General features: G+C 37.9%; 2 protein-coding genes across 5 annotated transcripts in view; one reads left to right on the plus strand and one right to left on the minus strand.

The window, feature by feature from the left end:
- Positions 1-3,491: 3,491 nt before the first annotated feature.
- Positions 3,492-4,457, minus strand: LOC148416571 (claudin-24-like). Its single transcript, XM_088426013.1, has one exon. The coding sequence runs from the start codon at positions 4,401-4,403 to the stop codon at positions 3,759-3,761; it is 645 nt and encodes a 214-aa protein (XP_088282139.1). The 5' UTR covers positions 4,404-4,457; the 3' UTR covers positions 3,492-3,758.
- A 2,570-nt stretch (positions 4,458-7,027) lies between these two features.
- Positions 7,028-14,125, plus strand: part of wwc3 (WWC family member 3) — a 31,763-nt gene continuing 24,665 nt past the window's right edge. For 2 of the 4 annotated variants that reach the window (XM_088425963.1, XM_088425966.1), the window contains exons 1-2: positions 7,029-7,169; positions 7,253-7,505. In XM_088425963.1, the coding sequence (XP_088282089.1) occupies positions 7,121-7,169; positions 7,253-7,505 (302 nt within the window). In that variant the 5' untranslated portion in view covers positions 7,029-7,120. Of the gene's footprint in view, positions 7,170-7,252; positions 7,506-14,125 lie in introns of all 4 variants that reach the window. The other 2 variants (XM_088425964.1, XM_088425965.1) reach the window with 2 other exon arrangements.

The following is a 14,125-nucleotide window of genomic DNA, read 5'->3' on the forward strand; positions in this document are numbered from 1 at the left end:
AACGTTCCCGTTGCGCCTTCTCCCCCATTTGCAGATAAGACTGACACGACGTTCTTATCTTATCTTATCTGCTGTGTCATTTATCAGCAAGGTAACCACCTTAAATGCAAGCAGCCAACCAACATAAGAACAGGTCGTAACAAACTTGTGGAAAAAAAAAAGATATCGAGATATAGACTGCAAATAGTTGTTAAACATTCAGGTTTTTTTTTGGGGGGGGGCTTTAAATTAAAAAAAAAGCTTGCTAAAACTCTTTTTCAAATTAAGTTGTTCAGTCACATTAATTTTCGGGATTTTCCTGCATTGATTTATCTTTGCCTTCTTTTTTGTATCAAAAAAAACGTAGTATTTTAACAGGGGTGTGTAGATTTTTTATAAACACTTTGCATGATGTGGTCTTCCACGTGGATTTAACTTTTCAAGCAATAAGCCTACAAGATTTGTGACTGCGATAAAAAAAAAAAAAAGTGCTCTCTGAACTCCAACGGACTTATCAAAACTTTCATCTAGCATCTTTTACGGTTTAGTGTTCAGATAAAGATAAGAAATCACGATTTCTTGTACGCAATTTCATAGAGGCGTTGATATTGGTTTTAAGAGTGGCATTTACAGACAGTGGTAGAATACTTAAGTATTTTTTTTATTTCATAAATAAAACCATGTTCACCGTGAGCCTAGCAGCTTAGTTTCCGAAGTTTGAACACTTTCGAAAACAAGATAAAAGGCTTTTTTTTAAATAATTTGTCATTCTTAATTAGTAACAATTCGGTAAATATGACTTAGGTTGTGCCGAAATGGTGACAAAATGACTGAAAAATGTGTGCACTAAATTGAGAACGAAATTAGCCTAATTGCATAGTTGTCTAAATCGTATTTGACGGTTTTTGGAACAAAACAAAAAAAGAAATACAACATTACTACAAGTACAATAGAGTTTTTCTTTTTGTTAAAAATGACAGCAATGATTCCTACAACAGCATGATGCCAAAGGAAGATTTAACGGAACTTTTGTTAACTATACGAAGATTTCTACGATATATTCTGTTTGTTACTAAACATGTCAAGTCACACCTCAAATGAAAGGTCTTGGCGAGGACATTTTGAGGATGTCATTATTTTGCCCATATATAATAATACATTGTCTTTAGGAAGCCTAACAAATGATTTTTATTTTAATATTGTACATTAGTACATGTCTGATTACAGGGTCTGATTATTTTTGTGCGCCTTTTACTTCAGTATAATGCAATTAAATCTGTACCTATGCACCCATCTTGAAAAAAAAAAAAAAGATCTGCTTCCTCTCAAATAAAGAATTGGAGTTTTTTTGCCACCTCTGATTATCGGACTTCATTCCTCCAGCAGCTTTTATTTGTTTGTGTTCCAGTTCATGTTAGCGGGAGGCCATTTTATGAATCTACAGGGGTCTAATAATCCCAAATAACATCTCGTGTGTGCGTTTCCCCCCTCCTGCCGAAACTCAGCGGGTAAAATGTGCAGTCTGCTGATAGACGTCCGTTTGAGTCCAACCCACCCTGATAAAACGTTATATAGTCAGATAATTTATTTATTTATTGATTTTTAAAATGCTGTATGGTCATTGGGGGACTAGCTAATATAGATTTCTCCTATTGCTTAATATAGTGTCTTTTTTTTCCACTGAAATTGATAGCGTGCGGTACATTACCATGCATGCTAGCCTTTATGCTAAGCAAAATTATTCATCATAAGTCATCTAGACAAACATTCTATTCTGTATATAGATATATTGATCCAATATTTTCCATCTTTGGAGGAATGGTTAATATTTATTTTTCTATTTAATAGATTATCAGCGCTAAACTGGATACCGTGCTATAGCTGTGATGATAGATGTCTGGCTAGCCATTTTACATACCAAAATGACTCGGAGAAAGACAAGCCAACCAAAAATGTCATAATTATGCGCATATGTGATTAAAATACTGCCCGGTAAATATTTTCTTTACTATTGTTCGATTTCATGGCTCACTGGCATTGAACTTGATACCATGCTAAAGCGCTTGTTAGCTCTCTTGTTAGCCATTTTACATTCCAAAATGAAGAAAAAAACAGTTTATTTAACCCTTGTGTGGCATTTTGTCCAATCTTTTGATACTTACATCAAAGGCATTTCATATCAAAAGGAAAGCATTGAAAGAAGACACCAGGGAGCTGAAATTTCACCCAAATGGTGACAACATATCAAATGTATATGGCGCAACCGCTTAGTTATCATATCACGCTGCCAGAAACGTGCTATTTCTTGGCAAAAATAACATGCGTAGAATGTGAAAAAAATTGGACAAAAAAATGGTCAAAATTGAGATTTTTTAGGTAGGAAATGAACACGAAAAAACAAAAGTTTTGTTTTTACATCAAATGATGTAGCTAGTTGTTTTTTTGCCAACAGGAATGACCCTTGTTGCTTATTGTTTCCAAACATTAGGAAATGGTCAATTAGCCTCCTCCTATTAGCGCCAACTCCACATGTTGCATGTACACTTTGTCCAATTGTTGCTTGCCAGTGAAGCGGGCGACCTCCGACCATTTGGCAAAGTCGCGTAATGAAGCGAAAGTGGGGGCGCCGCCAGGGCGACCTGCTCCGCATTCTTGGCGGTACACACTGCCTATTAAAGCGTTCATTAAACGCAGCTTAGCTCGGCCGGCGGGCGGGCAGGAAATACGATGGAATTAGCCTCATGCTGCGTTTCCACCGACGGCGGGCTCCAATCAAAAGAGGGGGAACGCGTGCCGTGTTTTTTGGTGGCGTAACGCTCCACGCTACAGCGTGTCTGTGAGATTGTTCGTAAAGCAAACTTTTAGAATGGCGATATTTTAGCTGCCTAGAAAAGATTGCACTCATACAGGAAAAAGATAATGCTATTTTTTTTAAAAATGATATGATTCATCATAGAGTTGTCCTGATCTTGATCAGATTACAGGAAATCAGATGATCATAATTAAAGGAGATCGGGATTGACAACAACAAAAAAATTCTAACTAACAAAATAATCCCGGCGGTACTCATATGTTTCATACTATGCAACATCGTAAAATAATTGAAAGTAGCACAAGTAAACACGGCCAGCTATTATTTGTTTTGTTTTAATTATTTATACTAACTCTAAAACTGAATCAGTTTAATTTCTAAAAAAAAACATTTTTTTAAATTATTAATATATTATTATTATTATTATTATTAATTATTATTATATATTATTAATATATATATATATATATATATATATATATATTTTTTTTTTTTTTTTTTTTTTAAGCCTTAACAGGACAAACTATTTCAAAAACCATAATATTTTAAAATACTTGGTGTCAGTATCGACAACACAGGCACCAGTATCTACCTTGGTACAGATCGATACTACGGGAAAAATCTCAAGTATCGCTCTGGCCAACCCGTGGAAAAATTTCTATCTGTGTTGAAATGACACACACACACATGAACACACACGTAATCTCAGTATGATTTATTTTGATCATTCATTACTATTACAACTGACAGTTTTATTGGTCATTTTACAATCAGGATATTCTTGCAACACTGATATGGGAAAAATGTAACACTACCCAAAAATCGTCACATTATGAGCACATAAAACGATCGAGATGCAGTCGAGACGGTCCCAAGACATATTTGATTCATTTTTACGGTTGACAGCAGCTTCTATCGATCTATTTACACGTTTCCGTACATTTCAAAAACTCCCGGTCTTTCAGGCTTATACGTACTCCGCCCGGGCCAGTGCCGCGTTCATCACCCGATACCGCCTTTGCGGGGCGGCGGGGGGCGCCCCCCGCCCGGCCGAGCGCGAGGCCAGCAGCAGGAGGAGTCCGGCGAGGGCCAGGAAGAAGCCCCCCGCCCACCCGCAGAAGAGGGCGTCGCCGAACTCCCATCGGGGCACGGCCTCGGGCAGCGCCTCGTCGAAGAAGCGCACCACGGCCAGGTGCGCCACGTAGGACGCGGGGATCAAAGCCAGAACCCCCGAGAGCATCCCCAGCGCCCCGCCGGCGGCGCCCAGCGTCCTCTTGGCGCCGTCCCCCTCGCACCCGTTGACCACGGACAATCCCGGGATGGCCAGGAGGAAGCCCAGGGCGCCCAGCGCCAGGGAGGCGCAGGTCAGCACGCGGCCCAGCTTCAGCTCGGGCGACAGACCCAAAAGGCTGTCGTAGGCCCGGCACTCCATGCCGCCCGCGTCCTGGACCACGCAGGTCTCCCACAGGCCCAGCTGGTAGCTCTCCACCGGCAGCAGGGACGTGGACATGCTGAGCCAGCGCGGGGACAGCAGCGCCCCCAGGAGGCAGAGCCACCCCCCGCCGTACAGCAGCATGCCCGGCGCCTCCAGGGCGCGCCCTCGCCCGGCCATCCGCTCGACCCGGAGCTGCTCGCTGAGAGGCTGGGGGGGCCCGGGAGACGCCGCCGCCGAGTGCCGCCGCTCGGCCGAGGGGGGCTCGTCCTCTACTCCGGGGAGGCGGGGAGGGGGGGGGCGGGGGGGCGGGCCGGGGGGGCGGGCCTCGCCTCGGTTGACCGCCCAGCTTCCTGCGTCGGGGGGCAGGGATGCTGAAAAATAGCCATGCATAGATATATATATATATATATATATATATACATATATATGTACTGTATACATAAAAAGTATAAAAGCTTTCAATAACACATTGGCTGTAAAATTGAGTTGAATATGGCCAAATATGATTGGAACACATTCAATCCGAAAGGCATATTTTTAGCTTTTTTGTTATTTTTCCCAGACCAGGGGAGGGAAAACTTTTGGAGTTGTAAAATTTAACAAAAGGGTCGGACCAGGAGGAGGTGGAAGGAGTGTTTTGATCATCCACCTCAGAAGAGAAAACAATATGTAGAAAAATGTGCTTTAATTTATAATAGAAAATGAAAAAAGTATTACAAGTGTTTTTCAATAGTTCATTATTTTTTTTATTGCAAACAATAGTTTAGGCACTGTTAGTTCAAATTGAGCGGGCTGGATTAAGCAGATTAAGAGGCCGTATTTGGCCCCCGGGCCGTAGTTTGCGCATCCCTGGTCCAGACATTCAATCCCAGGTATTTATTCACATCACCTTCAATTTTTTCAAGTGTTTAGCCAAAAGAGGCTGCAAAATATCCTTCCCTGTCTTCTGTTTCCGCTCCCACGACGGCACAGCCCTCCCTCCTGTAGATCCGCCAGCCTGTGTTTTGGCTACGATATTACAGGACGTTCAGGAAAACAGAGCCTCTCGTTTTTATTATTTTGAAAGTGTATTTTTCCTGAAAATGACCAGTTGATTGTTGGGAGGCTGCGAACACTGCGGCTTATTGTTTTGTGTTCAAATGCGGCCGACGTGACCTGTGGGAAATGGACTGTGGGAGGAGCTTGTAGTGCAGTCTGTTAGGATGGGAGATGTATGAGATACGACACAAACAAACACACACACATAAGCCATGCGGGAGATAAAAATGCCGAGATAAACTCCCCCTCAGGTGGGGAACAAACGCTCGGCTGACTGATGTGACGTCACATACACAACACACACACACACTCGCCATACTTGTAGCGTATGTGACGGATGAAATTTAGACAAATGTTAATGAAACCGTCTTCTATAGTTGTCGGGCAGGCACTTATAAAAGAGAACCGAAATTCATCGTTTGAGAGTCATGTAAAGCATGATAGTGCCATCCAGTGGACACGATGACTAATTGCACTCTCGTCCCCTGTATTAAACGTGATGGTATATTATAGCCAAGGGTTAAACCCCTTAGCTGGCTTTGTTTTCGTGTTACACTTATATTACCAATTGCAGGGTAACTGTAGAACCACAGACATGCTGTTAACTTTAAATGGAAGTACTAAAACAAGAAAAAGAATTGGTGTGAGTGCAGACTGAAGTACACCAGCAGCTGACAAATTACGGCCCAGAAAAAAAATTGTCAGATGTCACCCTCTAGTGGTGGCGGAAAGTTGGCAAAAATACGCCGACGGACAGACAATTGCAATTTCGTCTTGAAATAAATGTATGGCTTGAAAAAATGACGGACCGACGATGACGGAAATGGGCGGAGCTCTGACTTTTCTTATGCATTTGTATGGAAAGCTTGAAAAACTTGAATTATTGTTAATAAATGAGGAAAAAAAATTATTCACCATTACATCAAATGCCTGAAATAATGGAAGGGAGTAATAGGGTGCAACACCTAATTTAGACCAGCAGAGGACAGCATTGGCTGCTGACTCGAGACGCCAATAACTTCTGACTACAAACATTTTCAACCAATTTTTTTTTTATGTATTGCGGGGGTGGATAAAAAAAAGATCCTTTTTGTACCACGTTACACAAACCGAAGTGGAAGGTAAAGTTAAACCCTGAGGCTTCTCCAAAAAATAACAAAATAAATAAAACAATACCATACAATATAGAACACAAAGGATAATCAAGAAAAAAAAACTTTAAAAAGACAATACAATAAATAAACTTATTAGGGGAACGGGATTTTACACACATGCATAGTTATAGCAAATGCTTTTGGCTGTTTTATCGTCTAAATATTAAATTTTCTTCGAATACATGTGCAGCAATGAATATAATACGCCCGTGGCCACAACACTTCAGGGGAAAATGCATGACGTCACTGAGTAGTGATTTTTGTTTTTGCTGCAATACTTGCATTGCACTTTAGATGTCGCCAAAGTATAACAAAGACGATTGCCAGAGTTTGTACCGGAGGGAAAAACTTGTTTATTTTGGGGAAACATTTTGCCCGATTTGCCATTTAATCTGGCATTAAATGACCCAAACAACAAGAAATGACATTTACGTGAAAAAATCGCGAAATACGTCACAAATAAACAACTTTTAGCCCAAACAGTTAAACCTTCGCTGCGATTACTCCAAATCAAGTCGACTTCGAAAAACGAGAAAAAAAAGGAAACTTTTTTTTTTTTTTTTTTTTTGGAAGAGGGGCAGCTTTAAAGTGGACACGGAGAGGAAGACGAGAGGAGGGGATTGGACGGAGGGGCCAAGCTCGCCCCGCACGTCCGTCCGTTTATGCAAATCCACCCCGGGCCCCGAATAAGGACACGAAGGAATGAAACATGGTGGCGGAGGGAGCAGGCCAACATGGAGGCGAGAGCACCGTGAGAGCGCCGCCGCCGCCGCCGTCTTCTTTGTAAAGCCCAAACTTCGCTCTTTTCGACCGCCGCCTCGCGATGCGGTGAAGAGGGCCGAGCGGTTGGCCTAGCCGGGGAAGCGCGAGTTCGGGGAAACGACGACGAAGCGACGGGGCTGGAGCCCTCCGCTCTGCGGCGGCGGCCAGCCGCGATGCCGTGGCCGGGCGGAGGCGGCGGCAAGCGGCGGGAGAGCTCCGAACTCCCGCTGCCCGCCGGATGGGAGGAAGCCCGAGACTACGACGGAAGAGTGTTCTTCATCGACCACAACACCCGGCAAACTTCGTGGATAGACCCCCGAGATAGGTAGGACCCTCCGGGGATTCCTTTGACGTACTTTTATTTTCTTTTTTTCAAGTGACAGAATGATGCTTTTGGGGTGTGTTTTTTTTGTGTCTTTTCGTGAACGAGTTGACGCAGATTCAAATCCCATCACTCGATTGCGACTTTCGAAAAGGGACATTTTAACTTTCCAAATATTTGTTTTCATTCGCTTCCCCCCCTCTAGAACGTACACACAGTGAGCTGTTTTATTTCAGATACTGTCGTTTAACACCATCTTTATTCCAAATACATCCTTTCAAGTCTCTGAGCGACAAAGTTCACCTCCAGCATTCCAGCATCTCTCACCCGACACCTTTTGTTACCCTCAATTCTGTCTGCCATATTGGCGATACATCCTTTGCATTGTCCCAACAAAATGTGTGTATGATCACCACTTTTGAGTGTGTTGATCCGTGAAAACTCCATCTCCCAGAAATCCAGGCGAAACTATGCCAGGAATGTTGCTAAAGTTGGGCCGCTGGGAAAAGCCGCGGGGAGGATGCAAGCCTCCACCGGGAACTGGGAATTCACCCAGTCCTCAACTTTTGAGGGATGGGACGGATCGGGAATTCTTTTTAGAAACGTACGATACTTTTTTTTCATAACTTGAAACATTTTCCAGGTGTCTTCAAAACATCATGCGTCAAAATACCCAAAGGGGTATCAAGGGGTTGATGACATTTTTCCATATATTTCTTCTCTTGCTTAAGCTAGCCCGTCTTGAGGGGGCGGAGTCTTAAAAATAGATTAGCTTGGAATGCATGTTATCACCATTGAAGACTTAAAATTGTCCATCTCTGCAAAAACACCAACTCCAAAGTCCCCCCCCAAAAAATCTTCTTGTTTTTGAGTGTACCCAACTCCTCATAGTCCCAAATGCTTTTATGCCTTTTTCATAGCTGTCATGTACAAATCGTTAATTTAATATGCTCAAAAAATCCACGCTTTGGTCGACCCCGTGACCAGCCTTTAATACTTGGCAAAGGCAATCAACCGCGGGTACATGTTCTTCCCAAAGCCTTTCTCAAAGATCTTAGAGCCATTAGCCACGCAATAAAAGCAAAAAAATGAGCTAACAACGAGCTAACTTGATAGTTTAATAGGTCGAAAGTGGAAATGATTCTGCGTGTACTTACCAGTGTTTGTTGTTAATGGGGGTCCGATTAAATGCCCTGACTCATACAGTGCCAAAATTCTCATGTGCATTTTTGGTATATAAGCCGCAGCAGCAAAAATCGAGCTAAAAAAGCAATAACAAGATGCAGGTCATAACATCAGATATGTACACAAAAGGTATATGGACGTTTTTTTTAATTTGTTTAGTTTTATTTAAAACTGGATGGATATTTTAAACACAACACCGACGGAAAACTGCAGTTACACCTCAGTTCAAACTCAAAATCAGTATTATTTTTTTGATTATTTTATTGAACATATATCACATTGTACATCATTAGTATACACAATCATATAAATACAACCACATATATCAAATTTCCACATCACAAACTTTTCACAAGATCTTATTCAATTTATACATAGTTTTTATATTTTAACACTATATTGTATGAGTCAAAGTTTTATTTATATATATATATATATATATATATATATATATATATATATATATATATATATATATATATAAATTTGACTCAGAACAAAATATTTATTGGAAAATATTTCGACAAAAAAAACATTTATTTTGCTATTTTTTGGCAGTAAAAAAAATTGTTAATATTTAATTAAATTGTTAATTATTTTTATTGCACAAGTCATACCTTTAAAGCTCATTTTTCTACTGCTTTCCACTGTAAATGACATCACATGTGCTCAATTCTCAAGAAACGACCAATCGCGGCTCACCTGTTGGTCACGTGACATTCAAAAGCTAATAATAAAGTAATTTTTTTATCAGTCATGATTGTTAAAAAAAAATATCCCGATTTTCAATCTTGAAGCAACATAATGGCGCACAGCTCGTGCAGAGCGATGACCTCAAAATCTCATTTTGAATTTCAGGCTAGCAGTTCTCCCCGCCTATCTTGTCACAGGTGATTCAAACGAAGGGAATGCAGAAGTCCTGTGTCATCTAAATGAGAAAAACTTGATTTCCGCTCGGCTTTTTGCTTCATCATCACTTTTCTTGACTGCCGCTTCAGTGATTCATCGATTTTCTCCACCCGAGGAATGCCGCGAAGAATGTCGCAAAGAATCCCATGCTGACATTTCGATAAATTGGTCAACCTTTTAAAAAGCTTTATATTATAGAAAATTGCTTGTGTAAATCTATTGGTGTCTTTAGAGCAAATTTTTGACTTTGAGGGCCGCATTCAGAAAAATCAAAAGATGTCAGGGTCGTTTTTTAAAAAATTTTTTTAACCTTACACATTTTCTATAATATAGACTTTACATCAGGTGTCCAAACTGCGGCCATGGGCCCGTTTGTGGCCCACAATCCAAACTGTAACGGCGTAGCGCATACACTAAAAATAGACATCATCAAGGCTACGTTTTTGATTTTTTGATTTTTACGTAAACTTATTAATCACTGTAAAATTCTCTATTCTCAATAATATAAACTTCAAATGTATAGTTCATACATTTATAGTAATCAATGTATTTTTGTACTTTTAGTACATCTAGTAATTTTACGAACTAAAGTTGATTACTTAAGTACCTGCCAGGTAATTACTGAAGTAACCAATTTCTTTAGTACTTAGTTCAATAAACTAAACAATTACTTTAAATGTTTTTTACTTTTGGTACTTCAGTACTAAAAGAAGGCGCTTTAATACCTAAATTGATTACTTTATACTGAAATAACCAATTATTTTAGTAATTTTGGCAGATAAAAAAGTAGAATTTTTTAGTACATAAAATAATGGATTATTCTGGTACTTAAGGACTGAACTAATCAATTACTTTAGTACTTGTTTCATTAAACTAATCCTTAATGACTTTTGTTACTTTAGCTTTTAAAGGTAGCCCTTTTACTGCCTAAATTGATTACTTTATTACTGATATAATCAATTTAGCAGTTAAAATACTAGCATTTTTTAGGACTTAAATTAATTGATTACTACTGAAATAGTCAATTACTCTAATAGTTTTGGTAGATAAAATACAAATATTTCATAATACCTAAATAACTGATTACGCTAGTATTTAGAGACTGAAGTAATCAATTACTTTAGTACTTGTTTCATTAAACTAATCCTTAATGACTTGTGGTACTTCAGTATTTAAGGTAAAAAAATCAATTACATCAGTATTTTTAGGAGTTACAAATAGTAGTATTTTTTTAGTATCTAAAGTATTTGATTACTTTGATAATTAAAGTAATAAGTTACCTTATACATTAACTTTTTCAGTGCCGAGCATTATTAGAAAAGGACACCTGTAAACATGGGTGGTATATGAAAAATTGATTTCCATTCCTTACTTAGAATTGCATGTATGTAATATCTGTGTTGTATGTATGGCAACACTGCCACCCAATGGTCACAGTTATCACTACAGTGCTCAATCGGCTTAATACTCGATAGTCAAGGGTGTCAGCTACCCTCCATAAAAACCGGATTTGATGAGAATTGTATTATTTTTATTACTATTTTAAAATATGAAAATTCTCGCCCATGGCACTGAAAGAGTTCATTAAGTGCTTTTGGTACCTTTAGGCACTTTACAACCTAAATGGATTACTCTATTACTGAACTAATCAATTACTTTAGTCATTTTAGAAGTTAAAATACTAGTATTTTTTTTTTACTTCCGAAAATTATTGATTACTTTGATATTGAAGTACTGAAATGATAAATTACATTAGTACTTTACTCATGAACCTAATCAATTACTTTATACATGAATTACTTTTACACAACTTTATACATTGATAAATAAATAATGGCAGTCCGCAAATGCCCCCCCCCCCCCCCCCCGTGACCCTGAACAGGATAAGCGCCGGAGAAAATGGACGGATGGCGAAAATTCCAAACATTCTTTTGCTAGCCGCCCGCACTTAGAGCTGCTTGACGCTATACGATCAAAGGCGCGTATTGACGTTTGATTACTAAAGTTGACGTCTGTCTAAGACGGGTGTCCAAAACTTTTTTTTTTTTTTTAACACAGGAAAAATTATTAAAGCGAATAGTTACATATTGTCTATAAGATAGACGTAGTATACAGGCGTTTATGTTTGAATACCAGTACTTTTACTACTTAAGGTAATCGAATACTTAAGTATGTACCAGGTTACTACCAAAGTAATCAATTATGTTAGTACTTAATTCATTAAATAAATCAATTACTCTATAGATGAATGACTTTTGATACTTTAGTACCTAAAGGTAGGCACTTTAATACCTAAATTGATAACTTTATCACCAAAATAATCAATTATTAAAGTAATTTTAGTAGTTAAAATACTAGTAACTTTTAGTGCCTAAAGAAATTAATTACTTTGGTACTGAAGTACAAAATTGGTCACATAAGTGCGTACTAGTTAACTACCAAAGTAACCAATTAGTTTAGTACTTAATTCATCAATCAATTACTTTTATATGTTAATTACCTTTGTTACTTTAGTACCTAAAGGCAGGCACTTAACTAACTAAATTGATTAGTTTATTACTGAAATAGTCAATTACTTTAGTCATTTTAGTTGTTAAAATACGAGTATTTTTTTTTTATAAAATCCCAGATACTTAAGTATTAAATCGATACTTAAGTATATTAAGGACATTGATTTCCAAATACTCAAGTATTAAATCGATACTTAAGTATCTAGAGTTGAATGTCTGGACTCTTCCAAAAAAAAACAAAAACGTGAAAATACGTCCCTGGCATTGAATGAGTTAGTAATCAATTACTTCAATTACATTAAACCAATCGATTACTTTATACATGAATTACTTTGGGTACTTGAGTCCCTGAATGTGGGTGCTTTACTACTGAAATTGATCGTGATTAATTCATTAAAATAAGCAATTGATTTTGGTGCTTTAGTACCCAAATTTAAGCACGTTATACCCCAGTTAATTAAAAAAAAAAAAAACTGCTCATTCAACACTTTTTCTTAAAAGTAATTAGATGGGTTTTTTTTGTTTTTTCACGCTTGTGTCTACCATCAAACCTGTTTTTTTCTTTTTTAAATAGCACTGAGGGGAATGTGGGAAAAGCGTTTTTAGCATATGTCGCGGGCCGCAAAAATGTGGATGAAGGGCCGCCAAATGGCCCCCGGGCCCCAGTTTGGACACCATAAGAAGCTTAGCACGATTGACTGCCGTATCATATCGTGGAAATATAATGTTAGGTCTTTGGGAATCGGTCTGCTGACGAGTGCGAGGCCCGCAGTCTGCTGACTGGCCCGCTGGGGGAAAAAAAAAATAAAAACACAGTCGGCATTGAAGGCCAAGGATAATTGTCAATGACCGTCGTGATGCGCGACGACGGGGCGCTCGCTTGCGCGGCGACGGGCACGGCCGGCGGCGCTGGATGTTTTGCGTGAGCTCGCGGCGTGTCGTGAAAAATTGGATTAAGGTGCGAAAAACACTGACGGGATTCCTCAAGGCAGCAGATGGTTGTGTTTACCTGAAGGGTTCAAAACGGGTTCCTCTAATAAATGCTGCATCACGGCCTTTTACAATTGTTTGAGGATTTTTTATGTCTGTTTCAATTTTTGAGGATATTCATAAACGGTGATAAATCGGGCGAATACAGAAATAAAATGCATTTAGGATTTGTAATCACATTTTCCAATATTAGAAAATTTGTTTTTTCATAAATATTAAATATTTTATATTTTATTATCAATATTATATATCGTATATTTACTTTACAATTTTTATTTATTTATTTTTTATTGTAGTTTTCAATTATTTTTTGTGCATATGTATTATTACTTTTATAAGAAACCATTATTTGTCAAATATTATATATTTTTTAGATAATCAGTCAATCCATCCATAATCAGCAAAATGTACTTTACTCTGTATATATGTATTATAATGCCCTTAATAAAAATATATTGAAATATTTTTAAAAGAAATAAATTAATGAAGCAATTATGAATGAAATGATAATAAAGTTAAATCTTTTTTTTTTATATATTTGGAGATATTCCTGAATTAAAACATACTTGAATTAAAAGTAACATAAATAAAACAATATTTAGTACAGTTGAATATTACTATTAGCTTATGGATGTTATTGAACTATGAATTATAATGAACACCTCTGAAATCACAAAGCCAATTTCCTCAAATACAAAAAGAGTAAAAAAATAAAGTGACATTTTCTGTTATTTGTTGATTTTTAGGCATTTAAACAATCAAAATAAAGCAGTAATTTTTTTGGACATAATTTAAAATTTTTCTGACTATTCAAAAGTATATACACCTTCGTTTTAAAGTTTTTGATACAAAAAATATTGAATGAAAACAATTAGTATTTTGTGCACGAATTTATTTACAAATAACATTTACATGAAGTGTTTATATTAAATATTCTGATTTAACGCCGACATATGGCAGAAAAGATTTCAAATTAGTTGGCTGATTAATTTGAAACATATTACCTTTTTTTTTGGTTTCCTTTATTTT

The sequence above is a fragment of the Hippichthys cyanospilos genome, chromosome 10, assembly GCF_059441005.1.
Source record: "Hippichthys cyanospilos isolate Australia breed blue-spotted pipefish chromosome 10, RoL_Hcya_1.0, whole genome shotgun sequence".
Lineage (NCBI taxonomy): Eukaryota > Metazoa > Chordata > Actinopteri > Syngnathiformes > Syngnathidae > Hippichthys > Hippichthys cyanospilos.